At 36.6% G+C, this 20255-nt stretch overlaps 1 protein-coding gene across 1 annotated transcript in view; it reads right to left on the reverse strand.

Annotated features, from left to right (window-relative positions):
• Positions 1–20255, reverse strand: part of ttll7 (tubulin tyrosine ligase-like family, member 7) — a 129359-nt gene that overhangs the window by 26736 nt on the left and 82368 nt on the right. Inside the window, exons 13-15 of the mRNA XM_065241906.2 lie at positions 16947–17082; positions 8998–9084; positions 3619–3781 (exon numbers count right to left, since the gene is read on the reverse strand). Coding sequence (XP_065097978.1) covers positions 3619–3781; positions 8998–9084; positions 16947–17082 — 386 coding nt within the window. The remainder of the gene's footprint in view (positions 1–3618; positions 3782–8997; positions 9085–16946; positions 17083–20255) is intronic.

Genomic DNA, 20255 nt, shown 5'->3' on the forward strand with positions numbered 1-20255 from the left:
ATGTCGTCCCGTTTATGTTATCCCGGCTTACAAGCTGTAATTACGAGCTCTACCAGGATGTGAACTTTTTAACACGTTGAAATCTTGTAATTATGGTAATAACGATTTGGTGTGAACGCATCTTTTAACCCTGTTTTAATTTCATTTTTATTGCTAGAAAATCATAAAGTCATACGAATCAGGGTTCAAACTGTGGCAAACTTTTGTAACAGTACCAAAAATCCCATAACCTCATATAAAAGAAATAAAACGAATAAAATTTAATTTGACCACCTGAGGTGAATGAACAACATTTACCGAAGGTTAAGAACCCACTTTTGCTGACTCATTATTTTTAAAGAGTTTCAAGGCCATATTATGTGTTCAATCTGTGGAAAGTGTCCTTCTTGAGCGATGCTAATAAAATGTCAAATGGCAAACTACCCTGTACAATAAAATGAATCTTACTAAAAATGTTTCAACTGATAGACCCCAAGGAGCACTTAAACAGCTCTACCTTAAAACTCAAACCCTATCCGAGGCTTGTTTGGGCAATTTTCGCGAAACACCAAAACTGCTTCTCTGAACTTCTCCTCAACCTGCGTTTTCCCGGGTTCCCTTTAAACCGCTGGACAGAAAGATCAGAAAAGCTCATTAAGGCTACGGTGCATGAGAGCCGAGGGAGCTCTCACCACATCACCTACTACAGCCAGCCACTCACATTCAGAGCAACCGCACTGGGCCAGCAAATACTGTGACCCTAATTAAAAAAGATGGATTTTCTCTGTTTCATGTATTAATTAGGTAAACAAATGCATTATTGTAGATTTACATCTGTAATTTAGCTCGGCCTCAGCAGATTTAATATGTTTGGCCAGACAGTAGGCTAGGAAAAGTTTAAGTAAAAAACAAGAAATGGCAAGAAGGATATCACAGACTTTATAGAAGCAATGCAGATGGAGAAAAGTTCCAGGTCTACTCTGTGGTTTTCAGAAATAACTAAGTAGTGATGCTACTAACTTACAGTAACTACATTTTTAGAGGCATGACACTAGCTTGGAGTGTTTTTTCCAACATTAGGCTACTTGTTTAAATGAGTGTGACAAAATGCTGTTTTAGTGTCATTGTTTTATGCACCGAGTTTTATAAGCAAATAAACGAGGCATTAGTCAAAAGCACTCACCCAGGATGTTCACTCTCACTTCTAAATACAATTCTGGTAAATATGATTTGTTTTAGTGTTCTACTCATAAAAGACCTGGTTAACAAACCTATTCACTGATTAAAGTCTTTGTGCAGATGGTAGTTTGGCATTTGTTGGCATATAAAAATATATTCAACAAATTACTACAACAATTGTACAAAATAATGCAATTTTTTTGTAAAATTCAAGGCTTTAAACCGGTTCACGGAACGAAAACGAAAACCAGAAACTTTTGATGTTTTGCAAGGAACAGAAACGAAACCAGACAGATTAATACGCAAATTTAAATAGGGTGAAAGTTGATAATTTGCACGTGTTTCAAAGGCTTGCAAATGTTAACACTTAAGAGATTTTAAACGATAACCGCAACTTTCTGTACGCACAGACGCACATGCGGTTGAATGTGTCTGGTCCAAATCCAATTAAACATGATTATCCCCATGTCCTTTAAAGATCAGAACTCTTTATGTATAAACTTGAGAGAGAGTTGTGCTAATATGTCTCATACTGTAGTCCATTAAAATACATTTGGCGAATAAAGCACTGAAAAACAACGTAATTTACACTTTATGTTTATGCTGCATCTTCCTCCCCGAAGTGCAGTTTGGAATTTCTCCTCTGTGTCTGTTTGTGCACGGGTTTAAGTGCACTGAAAAGTGCATACACGGAGAGACGCATTTCAAAAAGGAAGCAAACAATCTTTCTGTTCTTGACAGAACACATACAAACCAAATGATTTTGAAATACCACAGTATTCTTTTTCTAATAAAAAACATTTGTTTGAGTTGTTTGCCAATAAACGACAGCAGAAATTGTTCTTGCCTTAATTCATGTATAATGCTGAAACAAATGTAGGCATGTCAGAATTACAGTTATGCCGCTTTGATTATGTAGCCTTTTTTAATGTTTGATGACAAGATAGAGAACCGGTTCAGGAACATCAATTTTAGGGTTGAACCGAAAACCGGAAACGTTAAAATCCTGTTTCTGTTCGAAACGAACCAATTAGGAAAAAATCTGGTTCAAAGCCCTAGTAAAATGCATCTCAGAAATGCTTCAGTATGATTTGATTTAGGTATACAAATTGTGATCAATAAACAAAGAATCTCCAAGGCTTCATCTTTTAAAAAAGAGGTGACAAATATACCTACGTGTTAAGGCTTACAAGCCTGTGTCAGCGTAGGTGTATTTTTCACCTGTTTTTTAAAAGATTAATGCCATGATGAAATAAAGGCTTTTTAACGTTTTTCTACATCAATCGAGTGCCTTGGAGATTTTTTATTTATTGAGTTGAATTATCCCTTGCATCAAAAGAGCACCGAGATCAGCAATTCATCCAACGTGCAGCACTTATTTTGCATTCTTTGCTTTGATACAAATGATGATGTTTAAACTGATTGCATCTTCTGTACATTATTTATTGAATTTATGTTCAAATGCTTTTTAAAGCTGTCAACTTTTTAACTGTACTGGTGCCATAAATACTGAAAGGTATATGTGATGGTTATACTGTATATTCAGAACAAATAAAATCCACTTAAAGGGATAGTTTGGCCAAAAATGATATTAAACCCATGATTAACTCACCCCCAAGCTGTCCGAGTTGCATATGTCCATTGTTTTTCAGACAAACACATTTTCGGATATTTTAGAAAATGTTTTAGATCTTTCAGTTGATTAAATGTAATGTTATGGGGTCCACGACCTTCAAGTCCAAAAAAAGTGCGTCCATCCTTCACAAATTAAATCCAAACGGCTCCAGGATGATAAACAAATGTCTTCTGAGGGTAATCCGTGCGGTGTTGTTGTAGAAATATCCATATTTAAAACTTTATTAACATAAATAAATACCTTCCGGTAGTGCCGTAACATTACATTTAATCAACTGAAAGATCTAAAACATTTTCTAAAATATCCGAAAATGTGTTTGTCTGAAAAACGATGGACATATGCAACTCGGACAGCTTGGGGTGAGTAAATCATGGGTTTAATATCATTTTTGGCATTGCCCAATAGTGCCAAATAGTTTTTGTGTTGTTAGTAGCATTTTGCTGGTAGTTTTACCTTTTGCTGCAACTTAATACAGTAAATTTATTCAAGCAAGCATTAAGCCACAATCCACAATTTTTGTTATTTTGTTATTTTCTTCTTTTGGCACAAATTTTCTTACCTGACCGGTCTTTTATGTGTTTTATACAATCACAAAACAAAACTGTATTTCTACACTGGTCTATTAATGTGTCTACGAATTCAGAGATACACCCGTCCCTAAACTGTGGTCACTGTATAGTCTCTTTAAATTCAGGTGACCAAATAGGCTTTATTGTGGACCACATCTTACACCATCCAAGTTTCGGCTACCCAAAGCCACATCCACACTAACAGGCTTGGCCTACAAGTCACTAAGAGTTTCACAGACCACCAGAGGAACTCACTGGAGCGTTCAGAGCTGTTGAGTTTCTCCTGCGTAATGCTGCTGCTTTCATCTTCACCATCAGCATCAGAGCCAGAGCTGCTGTCGCTGCCACTGCCCGTGGTATCCTCAGGGTCTCTGTGCCCTCTGGGTGACAGGCTGCTCTCAGGCATGGAGGACAGGACCTACAGACAGACAATCAGACAAATAAACCAACAGGGAAAGATAATGTGAGAAGACTGGAGACAAATGTCAGTGTTGCAGCCTTCACCCTGAGTCCAATTAACGTTTGTCACCGGTGGCAGGGTGCACTGATGTACGCCCAACGTGCCGAGTCTTGATTAATGTCACTACAGGAACATGTTTATTCGCTCCAAAACACATGCATGCACGTCAAGGGAATAAATCTATTAAGTCCTTCAAGAAGTTATCGAACAATGAATTGAATAACACTTCAGAAGCCTTGGGAACTCACTAATTTCACCTTTTCAACCACAAATTAGCCCAACCCTAAAGGAATGAAAAATCTATGATGAGATCTTCTGAGATTAAATGGGTAAATAAAAAGTTTATGAGTTCACACAAAATGAAAAGTCTCTCATACTTTAATCACCCTCAAGTACCCACATGTACTGTATGTTTGCACTTTTCCATTGGGTATAACTTGGCACGGCACGGTGCGGCTGGCTTTTGTTTGTTTTTCCACTAAAGTTTAGTATTGCTTCCGAGTGGGATTATAGACTTTCGTTACAGTTGCATCGTAACAAACATGGAAGCAACAGAGCATATCGTTGGAGTGCAGTGTTTCCCATACATTCATTTATTTGTGTCAGTCTGCCACAAAATCAAAATTGACCGCCACAAATAGATTATTGCACATCATGTTTTTACTAGCTCTTTTCACATGACAGTTTCTGCACAAACACCCGAGGCATCAGTCGCTGAACTCTCATTTAAGTCTTGACGCTCATACCTTTGGTCAGTTTTGCATGCGGAGGCGGGCATCCGAACCCCATTATTCACCCATACACCTGGTTGGATGTGCCACCATAAATAAACTGCAAGTCTGTGAAAAACACTGGAATGGTGTTCTTGATTCTTAGCCTGTGGGTGTTTTTCACCACTAAAGGGGAGTTGTACAACAAGGCAGAGATGACAACATCACTGGTTTGCTTGACAGCGCACAAGGGTAAACTAATCTTGTATTTAGAAACGACGCTGGTAGTGATGATTCTCTCTGACCAATTAGTTATCTTCAGTGTTAAACATCATCATGTTTTAGTAATGGTATGGCTTGCTTGGAACCTCAACCTGAGGTGGTACTAAAAAGTATCAGGTTCTACGCACTATACCCAGTGGAAACCCAGCCCCCCAAAAGTGAGCGTTACCGTGCCGTACTTTGCAATGATAAAGCGGCATATGACTTCCTTTCTTAAGTTCAACACAACCAACGATTTTTACTTTATATACATATGCAAGTGCAAGCTTGTTAAAACTTCAAAAGTCACATACGTCCACCATTAAAGTAACCCAAATGACTCCATGGGGTGAGCTGTAATTTAATGAAGTTATGAAAGAATGAACTATTTCTTTGAATGCCTTTAAAAAAACATTTCTTCTGACTTGCGAAGATGCTGAAGTCTGCAATTAAAAGTAAGGGATTTCAATAAAACTCAAACATTTACCTTGCAAGACCAAACTATCTTAACTACATTTATTGTATATTTATCCTGTTACTGTGCATTAAAGGACATCTAAGATGAAGTTGATACTTAAATGAACCATAACTAAGATCTCCATTAGATCCCCAGAAGAGCAATCTCCTAAAAATAAAATGCTCCTCTGGGATGATCTGCTTTTGATTACACCCACCGTGTTAATTTGGACAAAGCTTTAAATGAAATCACCCAGAACTGTGGAGACACAGGAATTCACTAAGAACTTAATAAAGGCATTGCACTAGGAATGTGCAGAACTACATATTTTTGAAATCTATTAGCTGCCGGGTGGTTTAAATGAGTAGTTGACGATTCTGACTTAAGGAAGCTCTGTGTAGTTGTGGTCTATCAGACTCGTCCTCCGGTGTTTCTTACAAAACTACAAGGTCTACTTCAGTGCCCTATAAAATCTGTTTCATTTTTCTTATTTTCCTTTTATTTTTTTCTCAAATTCTGTTATATCGGTTTTCATTTTTCGAGATTCTGTTTTTCCAATGTCATTTTTTTCGAGATTCTGTTTAACCGTCCATTGTTTCATTTTGATTAAAGTAATTTAAAATTAGCATCGAGATGTAAATAACACCTTTATCATCACTATTCAGCACAGTTTTAGGTTGGCTGCTCAGGACTCTCTATGCATTCACTGCATGACCAGCTCAATGTTCCATCAAATAGATAACATACAGTTTCCATTCCATTTCATGCATTGCATTTTACATACCACTTATTAGACCCTTGCCTGATTTTTGACTGTGAGATTGCTTAACCCTTCTGATTTGTTAGCCTCATTCATTGTAAATATTATTGTAAATAATTTGGATCTAGAGAGTTTGACGCCACCAATCACTTATCCCTGTTTAAACACTGTTTTTCTTTGTTAAGGAGTTAGGGAAGCAGACTGTATTTTTGTTTGAATATTTAACCCTAGGTAAGTTACACTGTAAAAAAATTCCGTAGAAATTGCAGCTGGGTTGCCGGTAATTTACCGTAGATTTAAATTTATGTTTTTTGCTGGCAATATTTTGTTCAAAGTTAAATGAACATTAAACATTTACAAGTCTTTGTCTTTACAGAGTAAAACTAAAAAAAACAGCATAAAGCAAAACATTCTGGGAAACAAAATCTGAAGCAAAAAACAGAAAAAAGGTTGATGATGATTTCTGGTTCCCAGATTTCTGGTTCTGTTATTGTATAGTTTTATTCCGTAAAGATAAAGACTTGTTAATATTTAAAATTTATTTAACTTTGAACAAACTCTTGCCAGTAAATAACATAAATGTAAATCTACGGTAAATTACCGGCAACCCAGCTGCAATAACATTGTAATTTCTACGGATTTTTTTTTACAGTGTAGGTTGGGTAACTTTATTGTTAAGCTATTTTAAATAATTTGTTCGTGTGGCATATGTCAACTCCTGAAAAGATTTTTCTTTATTTTTCTTATTTTCTGAGTTTTTTATTAAAATACATTTATTTATTCCAAGAGTTTACAAGCTACACTGTAAAAAAAATCCGTAGAAATTACAATGTTATTGCAGCTGGGTTGCCGGAAATTTACAGTAGATTTACGTTTATGTTATTTACTAGCAAGAGTTTGTTCAAAGTAAAATAAATTTTAAATATTAACAAGTCTTTATCTTTACAGAATAAAACTATACAATAACAGCCTCATGCAAAGCATTCTGGGAACCAGAAATCATTATCAACCTTTTTCTGTTTTTGCTTCAGATTTTGTTTTCCAGAATGTTTTGCTTGTTACTGTTTTTTTTTTTAGTTTTACTCTGTAAAGACAAAGACTTGTAAATGTTTAATGTTCATTTAACTTTGAACAAACTCTTGCCAGTAAAAAACATAAATGTAAATCTACGGTAAATTACCATCAACCCAGCTGCAATTTATACGGAATTTTTTTTACAGTGTACTTACTATCAGTAAAAGTAGTTAAACTACAGCCAAGCTACCCATCTGAAAAAGTTACTGTTAAAAATAAGTTGGCTACATTAAAACTACTTTTATATTGCAAGCGACTGAATAATTATTAATGAAGAATGTTTTAAAATATGATTTGGGGTTTAAAACAACGTAATGTAATACAATATGATTTCAGTGTTGTTTAAGTTTGTGAACTACATGATAAAAAATTATTTATTTCAAACTGACAGTCTGCCAAATTGCCAATGAATAGGCATAAAAAAGAAAAACAATGAAACGTTTTAAGAGACCTTGAAACAATGGCGTGAAAATGTTAGCATTGCCACTTTGTAGGTGTGAGCAAAAATAGGTCATTGAAATTTGGCTTTCCTTATGATGTCATAAGGATATCTTATTAGAATAATACCTCCCCCTTAATGTACACTATCCAACCACAGCACTGCCATTTAGTGCGGAGAGAAAGAAAGAGAAAAAAAATTATTGACAGCACAATTGAGTTTGAATTGCATCAAACCACCATCATTGTGGTCAGTGTTTGCAGTAAAACAAACAGATTTAGTGTTCGTTTGTTACAAAACTGTGGCAGGGCAGATTGGATTTTGGTGAACCACCATAGTCTAAGTCAGTGGTCTCCAACATGGTGCCCGTGGGCACCAGGTTGCCAGCATAAAGTCTGTGAGTTGCCCACCAAAGCACATTCTATTAATAGCCTCAATTTTAATATTTACAGTATGACTTTTTTTATTTGTTTGGCTTCTTTTATGTATGTTAACATTTTAAACACTGATAAAGCATATCAACAAATAAAATAAAATAAAGTAAAATAATACAAGTTTTGAGTAGATTATATCAAAAAAGTAGCCCTCAACATTGTTTTAGGCATTGTGGTAGACCTTGTTCCCAAAAAGGTTGGAGACCCCTGGCCTAAGTGATCAATGGGAAACACAGACTCATCACTGATATTAAAATAGAAATAGATATTTAATATAGAAGCAGTAAAGTAGGATAATGACTATTACTCACTTGTATGTGATTGTATGTGTAAGTTTTCGATGTATGCAGACAGACAAATCTTTGGCACGGATTGCATACAAACATGTAAGCTTTACTGTTTGTTTCTTTAAGAGACATGAACTTGGACAAATAAGGCCATGGGCAATTAATCTCTACATCTTTAGATTCTGCCATCATGCCTCGCTCCTTCACAGACCTCATAATAGGATAGGACTTTCCTCATACGCGTTCTTTATGTAACCATCAGAAGATCAATTTGAGTTTGTGATCTAGTAAGAACAGAAGAAGACGCTGCTGCTTCACGTCATGCCGCATTACCACTTTGGGTGTGCATTATTTTCTTATAATTCAATGGCCTGTCGTCCATTATTCCCTTACTTAATCAATACATATAATTTAAAGCATTAGAATTATATAAATAAATAAATAATGTGTCTATGAAACCTGATCTTTCAGGAATTTGTAAGTTTTAAGAGGTGGCCAATTTGTATAAATTCATACAAAGTAAATCATATACAAAAAAGTGCAATATTTTTTTAAAAAGCAAGATACCCGACCCCTGAACCCGCCCCAACACAAAGTCTCTGGGACAAATGCAGATTTTACCAAAATGTCTTGATAAAAAAAGTCACCTATTAAAATACCCATGGATTGCCATAAGATTGTGTTGATTTATGAGAGGTCCTGACTAAAAAAGTTTACAAGGTGTGTGTGTGTGTGTGTGTGTGTGTGTGTACCTTTGGTCCTTTCTGTTTGGAGGTTTTTCCCATCAGTTTCTCATCATCCAGCTCACACTGTTCCAGTAGGTCTAGGATATCTTCCTCCTGCAGAACAGCATAAAGTAAAAACCAAACCCACCAACACAGATTTTCAATGCTCTCATCATGAACAGTTAGCTGCATGTTATGTTTTGTCTGTATTTTTTTTACAAATTCTTTCCATATGGAATATTTGTGAGACCTACTTGAGTGATTTCGGAAAGATTGCTAAACCATAACAGCACAGGTTGCTTGTCACCCAAATAAGTCCTTGACATCAATCAAAGCCATTATTTGGAACCCAATTGAAAACTGAACTTACTTTATTTTTAAAAAACAATGCTGATAGCCACCAGAAACATATTTTACAATGTTTGTCTTCTCTTTTGCTCATCAGTGTTATTGATAATCTTAAGTCTGTCTAACAGTTTGTGTTGTCTGATTTACGCATGATCCGCCCTGTGCTATGGCACTAAACCGGAGCACCCTTTATGTGTATGCGTAATGTAGCGGCTTGCACGACACTGATGCAATATCAGACTTCATTAACCCCAATGGAAAGCATGGGTCAGGGACGTTTTTGGAGGGGCAGAACTTCTTAAACGAGAGAGAGAGAGAGAGAGAGAGAGAGATGGAGCAGGGACCCCCTGATACTAAATTTGTAAAAGAGAGATATTTAAGTAATCTGTAAGGTAGTATTTTTGTCTTGTTTTCAGTAGAAATATTTAAAAATAAATGAAGATGTATTTTCTTGATGAGAAAAATTACATAAGAAAATAAGTCTAGTTTTTAGACAAAAATATACAATTTAATTAAAAGCAAAAACATCTGCCAAATCTTATTATTTCATGATTTTTTTCTCACCTCATTGGCAGATTACTTTGCTTGGTTTAAGCACAAATTCACTTAAATTGTACTTGTTTTTTGTCTAAAAAACTAGACTTATTTTCTAAGGTAATTTTGCTCATTAAGAAAAAACATCTTAAATTAAGAATTTTTTGAAATTTCTATTTAAGTAAGAAAGTCATTGTTTTGCAGTGTACATACTAAGCATTATGTACACTATTTATATCAAAAGGAAAAATTATCATTTTAATGATACTTGGGGACTTTAAATACATATTTTTGGCAGCAGTCAAAGTTAAAAATGGATTACACTATTGTATTAAAGGTTACAAAGACAAATATTTTGTTACGTTATTAATCATTTTAGTTTATTTATTTAAAAATGTTGGGATTATTTTCAAACCAGCATTAGGTCAGAAAGGGATAAACCCAAGCGTTGTGTTAAATTAACTCAAAGATACTTTATATTTTACCCAACAATGGGTTAAAACAACACAGCGTTTTAGGGTTCAAACAACCCAGCAAACTACAATCCAACAAGTTGGGTTTGTGCCTTTTTGACCTAACGCTGGGTTATAAATGACAGCATTTTTTTGAAGTGTACTGTAATTCATTTAATTTGAAATTAATTCAGCAGTAACAAATATTAATAGATTCACCTCCTGCACCTCATGAATTTCCACCTGCATCAAATATTTCAGTAATTAACAATATTACAATGTTTTTTAGACTTCTAATTCAAATCTCAATTTTGATCCAAAAAGAAATAAAGGTCCACTGTTTCATAAACAATCAGCAGAAGTTATATTATAAGCCAAAACAACACTGGACGTTAACAAAATATAGAGAAAAGAGCAGCAGGCATTACAACGACAGCATCAAAATGTTGTTTGGTCAAGATTGAGTCATCACATTCAACAGCCTGATCAATATCATTCTGAATCTGTGATCCAACACAATTTTTGTGCCTCACAGACTCTGATGTTTCTCGATTACAAATGTTGCATGCTTTTCAAGCAGAAACATTATCCTGGTTCTAACTCAATAAGCTGGTCATTGATCTGTTGTTTTGGCTCAGATGGAGAGAGAGTTTAAGTGCATTAAACCAAGGTTTTTTGCTCATCGCCGCCTTCCATTGTTCCTCAGACCCAGACTCTTTGTTCAAGCAGGCAGCTGAGGGAAATCGGGCCGCAATAAGCCCACATTCTGACTGCAGGTGATGAGTCAATATTTGCCAATGTTTGCTACTGTGAGATTGATGCAAAATTTGGTTTGTTTGCCCTTGGTCTGGGTGCAGTTTAACAAAGCTGATTTTTCATGATATTGCTTGTGTTATTGAACAAAGTTTGAGGGTTTGTGGACACATTCATACAGTCAATGACTTTCTCTATTTTTCTTATTTTATATTGCTTCTCCTTATGTCTTTTTAGCCTGTAGTACTAATGTGTATTAACTGTACAGCTGCTTTGCAACAAAGCCAAATTATAAAAAGCGATATGGCAATTAATTTGAACTAAAAATTGGAAATTCTACATTTGTGAGAGAAAATGATTCGTAATTAAAGCAGATGTTTGAATGTAAGCATATAGGTCAAAAATGATGGCACGATGGCTCCACGTTGGTATATAAGATGATCATTGGTTCTCATGTGTCTCTTACTGTGTGTTTCGTCAAGACGCATATGACGACTAGTCACATGACTCATGAGAACCAATGGTCTTGTGTACCAATGGATGGGCTTCATAAAACATATACTATTTAAAACCATTACAAAACTCGAATGAGCCAGAATATTATTTAACATAACTCTTAAAGGGACTTAAAGCTCCACTGTGTAAGATCTACTCCCATCTAGCGGTGAAAGTCTATATGACAAGCAACTGAATAATACCTTCTAGCCCCCCCCATTCGGAACGCGTTTTAACTCGTATGGTGGCCCGGCCGTGTCATGCCAAGGTTAACATGGCTTCCAGTAGCTACAAAGCAAAAGCAATGAGAAAAAAATGAACAATTTGCAATGTCCTTTGCCTGTGATCCATCAAAGCACACAGATTTATGTTTAACATGAAAAAAGTCTGATTGTCATGATATGTCCGCTTAAAATCACATACAAAAAGCAACCATGATGGGTTTAAATGGACGCGAATTAATATTATGTCAAAGTACAATGCTTATGTTTTAAGTAAACGTTACATGTCCGTGTATATGTAAGAGCTTTCTCTCATATTGGGTGAAAAAAGATCGCGCAACTTTCACACGCTTGTAAAATGAAACGAAAGACGCGCAGATCAGACGCTTTTATCAATGAAAGGCTAAAAATAGCGCTGTCACCGTGTGTTTGTGCTAGAGGTCAGAAAAGATGAAAAACATTTATCTCAGTACCTCAGATTACATAAATGGGCGGAGAGACGGCGTGTGTCTGTTTGAACACATTAAACCACATGCATGTTTACACTAACAAGTGTTATGCATAATCATGCTAAAGTTAGCCAAGGAACTATAAAACTTCAAGTTTACAACATGGACTGTATAGATGTAAACGAATATGCTGAATTACCTGTGGAGAATATAGAAAGTGCAACTTCAGTGTCCCTTGAGCCCCCTCTTGGAAAACTAACTCCAATAGTGACTTTGGTCTTGATGTTTTTCCTGTCACGTTGTCGTTTAAAATCCCCGTTTCGCATCCTTGGCGATTTGTTTTAATGTCCTCGAGAATATGTCTTCAACAGGCTTTCAAATCAAAGCATTAGATCGCAGGTTCATCACGGTGTGCGGTTGTTGTAAAATCCGAAGGATTCAGCTACGCAGGTCACGGCTGGATACGTCATCAAGCCTGGTTTATTTAAATCAACTGAGCATTACATTCGCAAGTCATACGCATATTACATCAATTTACAATTAACTAAGAATAATTGTCAGCTTTATAATTGTTAATATTCTGAAATAAGACTGTCTTGATGACGTATACCGCCTACACATGCAACCTCCGAAGGCTTCAGCTATCGGACAGCATGAGTGTAGAGTGAAAGCGCGAAAGGCGGAACTTGAATTTCAGGAATGTCCCTCGTCGGTGAATGTATTTCAAAGATGGAGGCACAACATGGATTCAGCCAGAGAGCGCTTCGACGGTATGCATTTTAAATAGCAGATTCTACACTTACGAGAATACTTTCATTAGTGGGTGGGAAGTAATTACACATGGATGAGCACATACTTTTGAAAGAAAACATGGTTTTTTGTTAAGAATTAACTCAATAAAGTACACAGTAGAGCTTTAAAAAATATATATGCTTATTTTCCAGCTCTCTAGAGTTGACATTTGACTTTAACCATTTTTAAATCCATTCAGCTGATCTACGGGTCTGGCGGTACCACTTTTAGCATAGCTTGGCATAATCCATTGATTCTGATTAGACAATTAGCATCGCGCTAAAAAATAACCAAAGAGTTTTGATATTTTTCCTATTTAAAACTTGATTCTTCTGTAGATACATCATGTACTAAGACCGACAGAAAATTAAAAGTTGCGATTTTTTTTTAGGCCGATATGGCTAGAAACTATACTCTCATTCTGGCGTAATAATCAAGGACTTCGCTGCCGTAACATGGCTGCTGTAGGCGTAGTGATATTACGCACTGCCCGAAAATAGTCCCCTTAGTAACTTTCGAAGGCAGGTGACTTTTTTCGGGTGCTGCGTAATATCATTGCGCCTCCTGGTATTGCAGTTTTTAAATATGGGATTAGTTATCACAAGGCGCTCTCTGTTTATATTTTACACTTCCTACGAAGGCTGTCCAAATGTGTTTAGGTTTTGGACACAGCCAATATGTTTTTAATGTACAACAAAAAAAGTGAATTTCCCTGTGAATGCACAAAATATATAGCTTAAATAGATCAATATGCTATATAGCAGGGGTGTCAAACTCATTTTAGGCTGAGGGCCGGATGGTAAATAACGGCATGATGTGCGGGCCGGATAATTTTTTTAAACCTTAGTGTGCTGATAATTGTGTTAATATTAACTAAACAAACCAATTAATTAGTTTGTTCAGCAAGAAAACTAGAGAAACACACAGCTCTGTGAAAACTACATTTCATAAGGTCACACTAATACTGTATATTATACACACAAATTTACATCTGAACAAAACCCACTGGCCTTATAGGTTGAAAAGCTTTAATTTAACTTCTTTTGCCTTAATGCCAAAATTATTTATAAACCATTCACTTTTCTTTGGAATATATTTGTAATGAGAACAGTCATTTAGAAAATGAAAATGCTAGATTGGGCAGTGGCCCAAACCAAAACGGGCACTAAGGGGGGTGATACTATTATTATGGTTTTATTTAATATTATAAATATGATGTGTTATATTACTAGCATGTTATTATAATGGGAAATATAATAACAAGAATAAAGTGTGACAATCTGCTAAATATTCTATATGATTTACCTGCTGGCTTGATGGAGCTTTGAATCCATGTTTGCATTGTTGAACTGCCTTTAGGAGCCTCCCTTTCTGTTCTCTGTCTTTATTTTGTCAAGGCATTGGTGTTTTTGTCTAAAAAGTGTGCCAACAACAGCAAATTTAGTGTTTATATTAATTAAGATCTGATCGGGAAGATTAAATCGATTAGACAAGTATTGTAACGTTAATACTAAGAATGAGGCTATTTTGTTGTTGTTTGCTTGCTAAGTTGTTAGCACTTTTAGAACACAGACAGCAAATCATTACCGGAAGAAATACATAAACAAACTTCCACATTACTAATTCTGTTGTTTAACAACTGATTTAATGTAATGAATCTACCTGTTAATGCAACGAACTTCGGAAACTGTCGTCTTCGCTCTCCAGGCAGAGGACACAGAGATGCTGCGGAGCGGGCGGGAAAACATGAAGTGGATTACCAGAATCGGTGGATCTTTAGCGGAGCGGTAACAATAAAACAGCAAGATTTTTGGGCACCGTGTTTAGTCTATGTTCCGCGTTTTGCTGCTTTCCGTGAGTCTCTCATATTAAAACCTAACTGGATGCCCGCCTGAAAGGGTTTTTAAAATATGTATTTCATATTTAATAAAACAGTATAAATCATCATGCGGGCCGGATTGGACACCTTTGTGGGCCGTATGCGGCCCGCGGGCCGTATGTTTGACACCCCTGCTATATAGCATAGGCAATATGACATCTTAAAATGTCATCAACCGTTACATTATTAGTATTTTTTTTTTAAGCGATTGTGATTGAATGGGTCAAGTAATCCCATAAGTAAATAGTAAAAAAATTGTTTGCTGAAGTAACTTCCCTATGCTACTGGACACTACATGGCAATGGTAAAAACTCAGGCTCTTGGTCCAATCCCAAACAAGCTCCAGAGCTCACATGCTCCCCTGCCACATCAACAGACAATACAACCTGCCTAATAAACATCTTGCCTCAACCAGAGAGCCGTCACTCAGCAATTCAAACTTGTGTAAAACCAAAGTCACATTTCAGATTCCGTCAATGCGTGCTATAAAGATGAAACACCTCCAACAATATGCCACATTTATATGCATGGATACACAGATCCGGCCTTGAATATCCCTGTAAAATGAACATTCAGAGGTTTCGGGAAAGGACGAACGGCACAATAATAAACTCCAGCTGAATACAGAATATCAGAACAGAGACCTTCATAACAAATTAAGCAAGAAGGAGCAGAAACCGCAGGTCATTTTCTAAATAAGGCACATAAAGCAAAATATTGCCACTTTTGCAGTGATGCAGCTCCTACACTGTAAAAACATTGGCTAAGCAAGTCATTTTTATGAAAAATATTGACTACACTTTAACTTGTCAAATTAAATTAAACAATTTCGACTTTATAACAATTTAAATTTAAAGGGACACTCCTCTTTTTTTTGAAAATATGCTATTTTCCAGCTCCCCTAGAGTTAAACATTTGATTTTTACTGTTTTGGAATCCATTCAGCTGATCTCCGGGTCTGGCGCTAGCACTTTTAGCATAGCTTAGCATAATCCATTGAATCTGATTAGACCATTAGCATCGCACTTAAAGAAATAACCAAAGAGTTTTGATATTTTCCCATTTAAAACTTGACTCTTCTGTAGTTACATCGTGTCCTAAGACCAACAGAAAATTAAAAGTTGTGATTTTCTAGGCAGATATGGCTAGGAACTATACTCTCAAACTGGCATAATAATCAAGGACTTTGCTGCCGTAACATAGCTGCTGCAGGCGTAGTGATATTACACACTGCCTGAAAATAGTCTTCTTGGTTACTTTCAATAGCAGGGGTCTATTTTTGAGCACTGTGTAATATTACTACGCCAGCTGCAGACATGTTACAGCAGCAAAGTCCTTGATTATTACGCCAGAATAAGAGTATAGTCCTAGCCATATCTGCCCAAAAAAATCACAACTTTTAATTTTCTGTTGGTCTTAGTACACGATGTAACTACAGAAGAGTCAAGTATTAAGTAAAATATCAAAACTCTTTGGTTATTTTTTAGCGCTATGCTAATGGTCTAATCAGATTCAATGGATTGTGCTAAGCTATGCTAAAAGTGCTAGCGCCAGACCCGGAGATCAGCTGAACGGTAAAAATCAAATGTTTAACTCTAGGGGATGTCCCTTTAAATCTGAGGAGTTAAAAGTATGAATGTCTTGCCATATAAGTTCGGCACCGATTTTACAGTATGTGCCTTCTTCAAAGTAAGTGAATGGCTTTAATCGCCCATGCACAACTCAAGTTCGATCACTTCTTAAAATAATGGTGCACCCATCTTCAAGCAGCAGGATTTTAGCATTTTTGTCCACAGAGGGCGAGGGACTTTACATGCCTCGGTTTAAAACTTAGCAGCTAAGGATTTTAGCAAACTCCAACTACAAGCAACAGTAAAAGGGCCGCTCGCCTTAGCAAGCACCACTGATGAGAATCAGATGCACAATGAAATGCAAGGAGCACCACCATTCCCCAGTCATCCTGAATGTGTCTTCTTTTCTCAGCAGAGAAACAGTGGCAGGGGGAGGGATCTGAGGGAAAAAGAGGTTGTTGAGTTTCGGCTCAGGTACGTGCCTTCATTCGTTTCAGCGGATTATTCATTTCCTTTTGAAGTGAAGCTGCTCGCCCGGCGAGAAATGTCTGAAAGGCAACCGAAAGAAGACTCTCATATTTCTCCAGGAGCAGCTTGTCATCAGGGGGGTAAATACGTCTGGAGAGAGAGAGAGAGAGAGAGAGAGAGAGAGAGAGAGATATTTATCTGATTTAGCAGTCTGGTCTGCCTGCTTTTCCAATCAGCTAAACGAACTTGAATCATTCTTTTCACACATGCAAATGTCCATTAATACTGCATACTAATGATTAATGTGCTTGTCCATATTAGACGTTGAGACTAAACAATAGCCAGACGTAAACCACCCACTGTATCTAACAACGGATCTTCGAATCTGTGCCGTACAGGGTCGTGTGCTGTATATAATTAAAGCCAGTGGTTCTCGAACGGTTTCGCTTCAGGGGCCAGAATTTACATTCGATTTCAGTTAGGGACCAAACACAAGACCAAATTTTTTTAATTAAAATCAAACGTTTAGTAAAACTTGAATTGTACAGACCTAAATGACAGAGGCCAAAAAGGGTTTGGCAATCAAAAACGTTGTCCCCAACCCTGGCAAAGCTTTCCCATTAGGCCTAAGGGGGGAGGAGGCCCACACATAAATTTTAACTCAGACACCATGAAGCCCCGCTGGTTAAGAACCACCAATCAAAACAATTGCGGCGTGTTAATCAAAATAAACAGTGAAAGAGGAGTGACTGATATGTCCTGTTTCGGTCTAATAAACTGAAACATGACTGGGAGGCTCTTTCGGACTCTGGAGTAATCAAAAGCTCAAGTAATGTAAATGTTTAGATCAGAAGATAAACCCTCCCAAATCCATTAAGAGCTACAAGCATGATGGACAAACTTGTGTGGTGGCGGTAATCTAGTAAAAGGAAGCGGGCTTTAGTCTTGCGCGTATGGCGTATTTTAAAATCTGGGTTTGACCCACAAAACCTCAAACACTTCATGCTTCAGCATCTTTTGGGGTGTTTTTATTTAGAAAAACATAAAAGCACATGGGCGTAAAATGACCTATTTAGAAAGCGTCTTCTTGTCAAATTCTTCCTTTGAGGCAGTTTGAAGTGGAGGCTGATTCGTCGGAGTGATTCATTACGATTACGAGTGATTTGATGTGTAGTAAAAATGCTGTAGATGCTAAATGGCATTGCTTTGCTTTGAAGTAGATGCTTAAGTTTAACTCCACTATCCAGAGTTAGTCGTGTAATGAGGTCAGGTTGATCAAGTCTTAATATCAGGTCTGCGTTTGGTGTCTGGCATTTAAATAGCGGTGCAATAAAATGCAGAACGCGTTTGCAGACACATTTGGCTTCTTTGCAAAACATCATTAAAGGGTGATTTGACATCAGTTCACATTCTGAAGCATTCATCTGCTTATCCGACAGGAATATATAAAATATTGATGACTTTTGGTCCTGCTAGAATTTAGTGTGTTCCAATCTCTAGTGAGCTGTTCGGAGTTTACTGCTGTATGTATATACAATAGACCGCTTCCCTTAAGGCAACATCCTAAATGTAATGGACCCTCATAAGTAACCAATTTGGACGGTTGGCAAAGGTAATAGCTTAAAGGAATATTCAAAAACCAACTTTTGTCTTGCACTAGGCTTGTGATGTGCTAGCCTGACCTTACGTATTACGTAATCACGTCGAAAGATCACGCATGACGTAAGCGAAACTATTATTCCAGTGTTTGCAAGTGTGAAGAAAGAGGACCGTTCTGATGTTGTTGTATGTGGAATTAGGGGTGGGCAGTATAACCACAAATCCATTTGATGGAATGAGTCATTTTTTTCACGTAACAGCATATTTCACAGTATACATGTTTTTTGGTTTATTTTGTTTTTGGAATATAAAATTTGCAGAAATTTGCCACTCACTAGCTTTTAACTTAATGCCCACCACAGTTTTAAAATATGGGCAAGTTAAAGTTAGTGTTAAAGTGAAAATGCACAGAAGATAACAACAGATTAATTATTGATAGACAGAAACTTGTTTTTAATTGTATTATTAATTTTATAGACTATTGAAGCTGTAATATGTAAAATGAACAGGTATGAATCTATGCACAAATCTACAGATAGGATACACCTGTACTGTAAGAGACAAAGCTCTAGATATAGATAGATATTATAAAAAATATAGCTGCAAGCAGCAATTACCGGGGTCAAGCCAAAAAGGGCACAGAAGGAAATAAAGTTGCGTTTGGATGAACAGATTAAAGAACCTAGGAAAACCCCTTGATTTCAGACGAAAGAATATAAAAATGATCAGCAAAACAGCTGCGTTCTCATTCCGTGAAATCTCTTCCTATCTTCTCGAGAAGCATTGTTAGCTGAAGGAAATGTGAGTGGTGCTTGCAGTGGCAATACTCGGATCACAAAATGTGGTGTTAATGAGACAAAAGAGTGTCTCTACGATGTTCTGATGCAGAGATATAGCTCTTGCAAAAATGGTTGATAAGGTATTCTCGTTGGTTGCTAGGAAGTGATTTGGCATCCACCAATGATTATAGTCCAAGCCATAAAAGGAATAATCCATGATGACTCATGGTTTTAGATGTACTGTTGCAGTAGTTTAAAAAAAAAAACATTTCTATCTCAAAACCACTAGGTGGCACAATGACAAAATTGTGCATGCAACCTCAGGTAATAACTGTGTTACATCTAGTTAGTTTTATGACTAAACACTTTAGTTTAGTGAAGAAACAGTTGTATGACCATAGGGTTGCTTGATTTCAAAGGTTTTGTTCAATTATAAGGCCAACTAGTGGTGCAAGCATAATTTTTTCGTACATCAGCGTATCAAATCTTGTGAAAAAATCTCTTTTCGTTGTGGAGTTTATGTGAAAAAAGCACAAAATTTGGAGGTAATTTTTATTTTTTTGCAATTTTCAGCCATTTCTGATGGAAATTTTAATATAACGCCAATAGAGTTTTTTTGTAATGTTCTTCCTATGGTGTTTTCGAGTCGATCGGAATAACGCTCGCTGAGATATTTGCGCGTGTTTTTTAAGTGCTATTTTGCTGTGCATGGCTAACTGTAAGGCGAAATCTGGCATGTTTGGTACCGTTGGACTCTGCGACTATTCAGGACCCCAAGGAAACAAGTCCTGTGAGAATACGTCGATCGCAGCCAAAGTTATAAGCATGTAAAACATTCGTCTTACCAGTAGGTGGCGCTGCAACGAAACTGGGCATGCACCCTTAGTTCCTGACTGGCATTACAAGTACCAAGTGTTGTCATCCTGGATCAACATTTTTTGATGA

The sequence above is a fragment of the Paramisgurnus dabryanus genome, chromosome 14 (genome assembly GCF_030506205.2).
Source record: "Paramisgurnus dabryanus chromosome 14, PD_genome_1.1, whole genome shotgun sequence".
NCBI lineage: Eukaryota > Metazoa > Chordata > Actinopteri > Cypriniformes > Cobitidae > Paramisgurnus > Paramisgurnus dabryanus.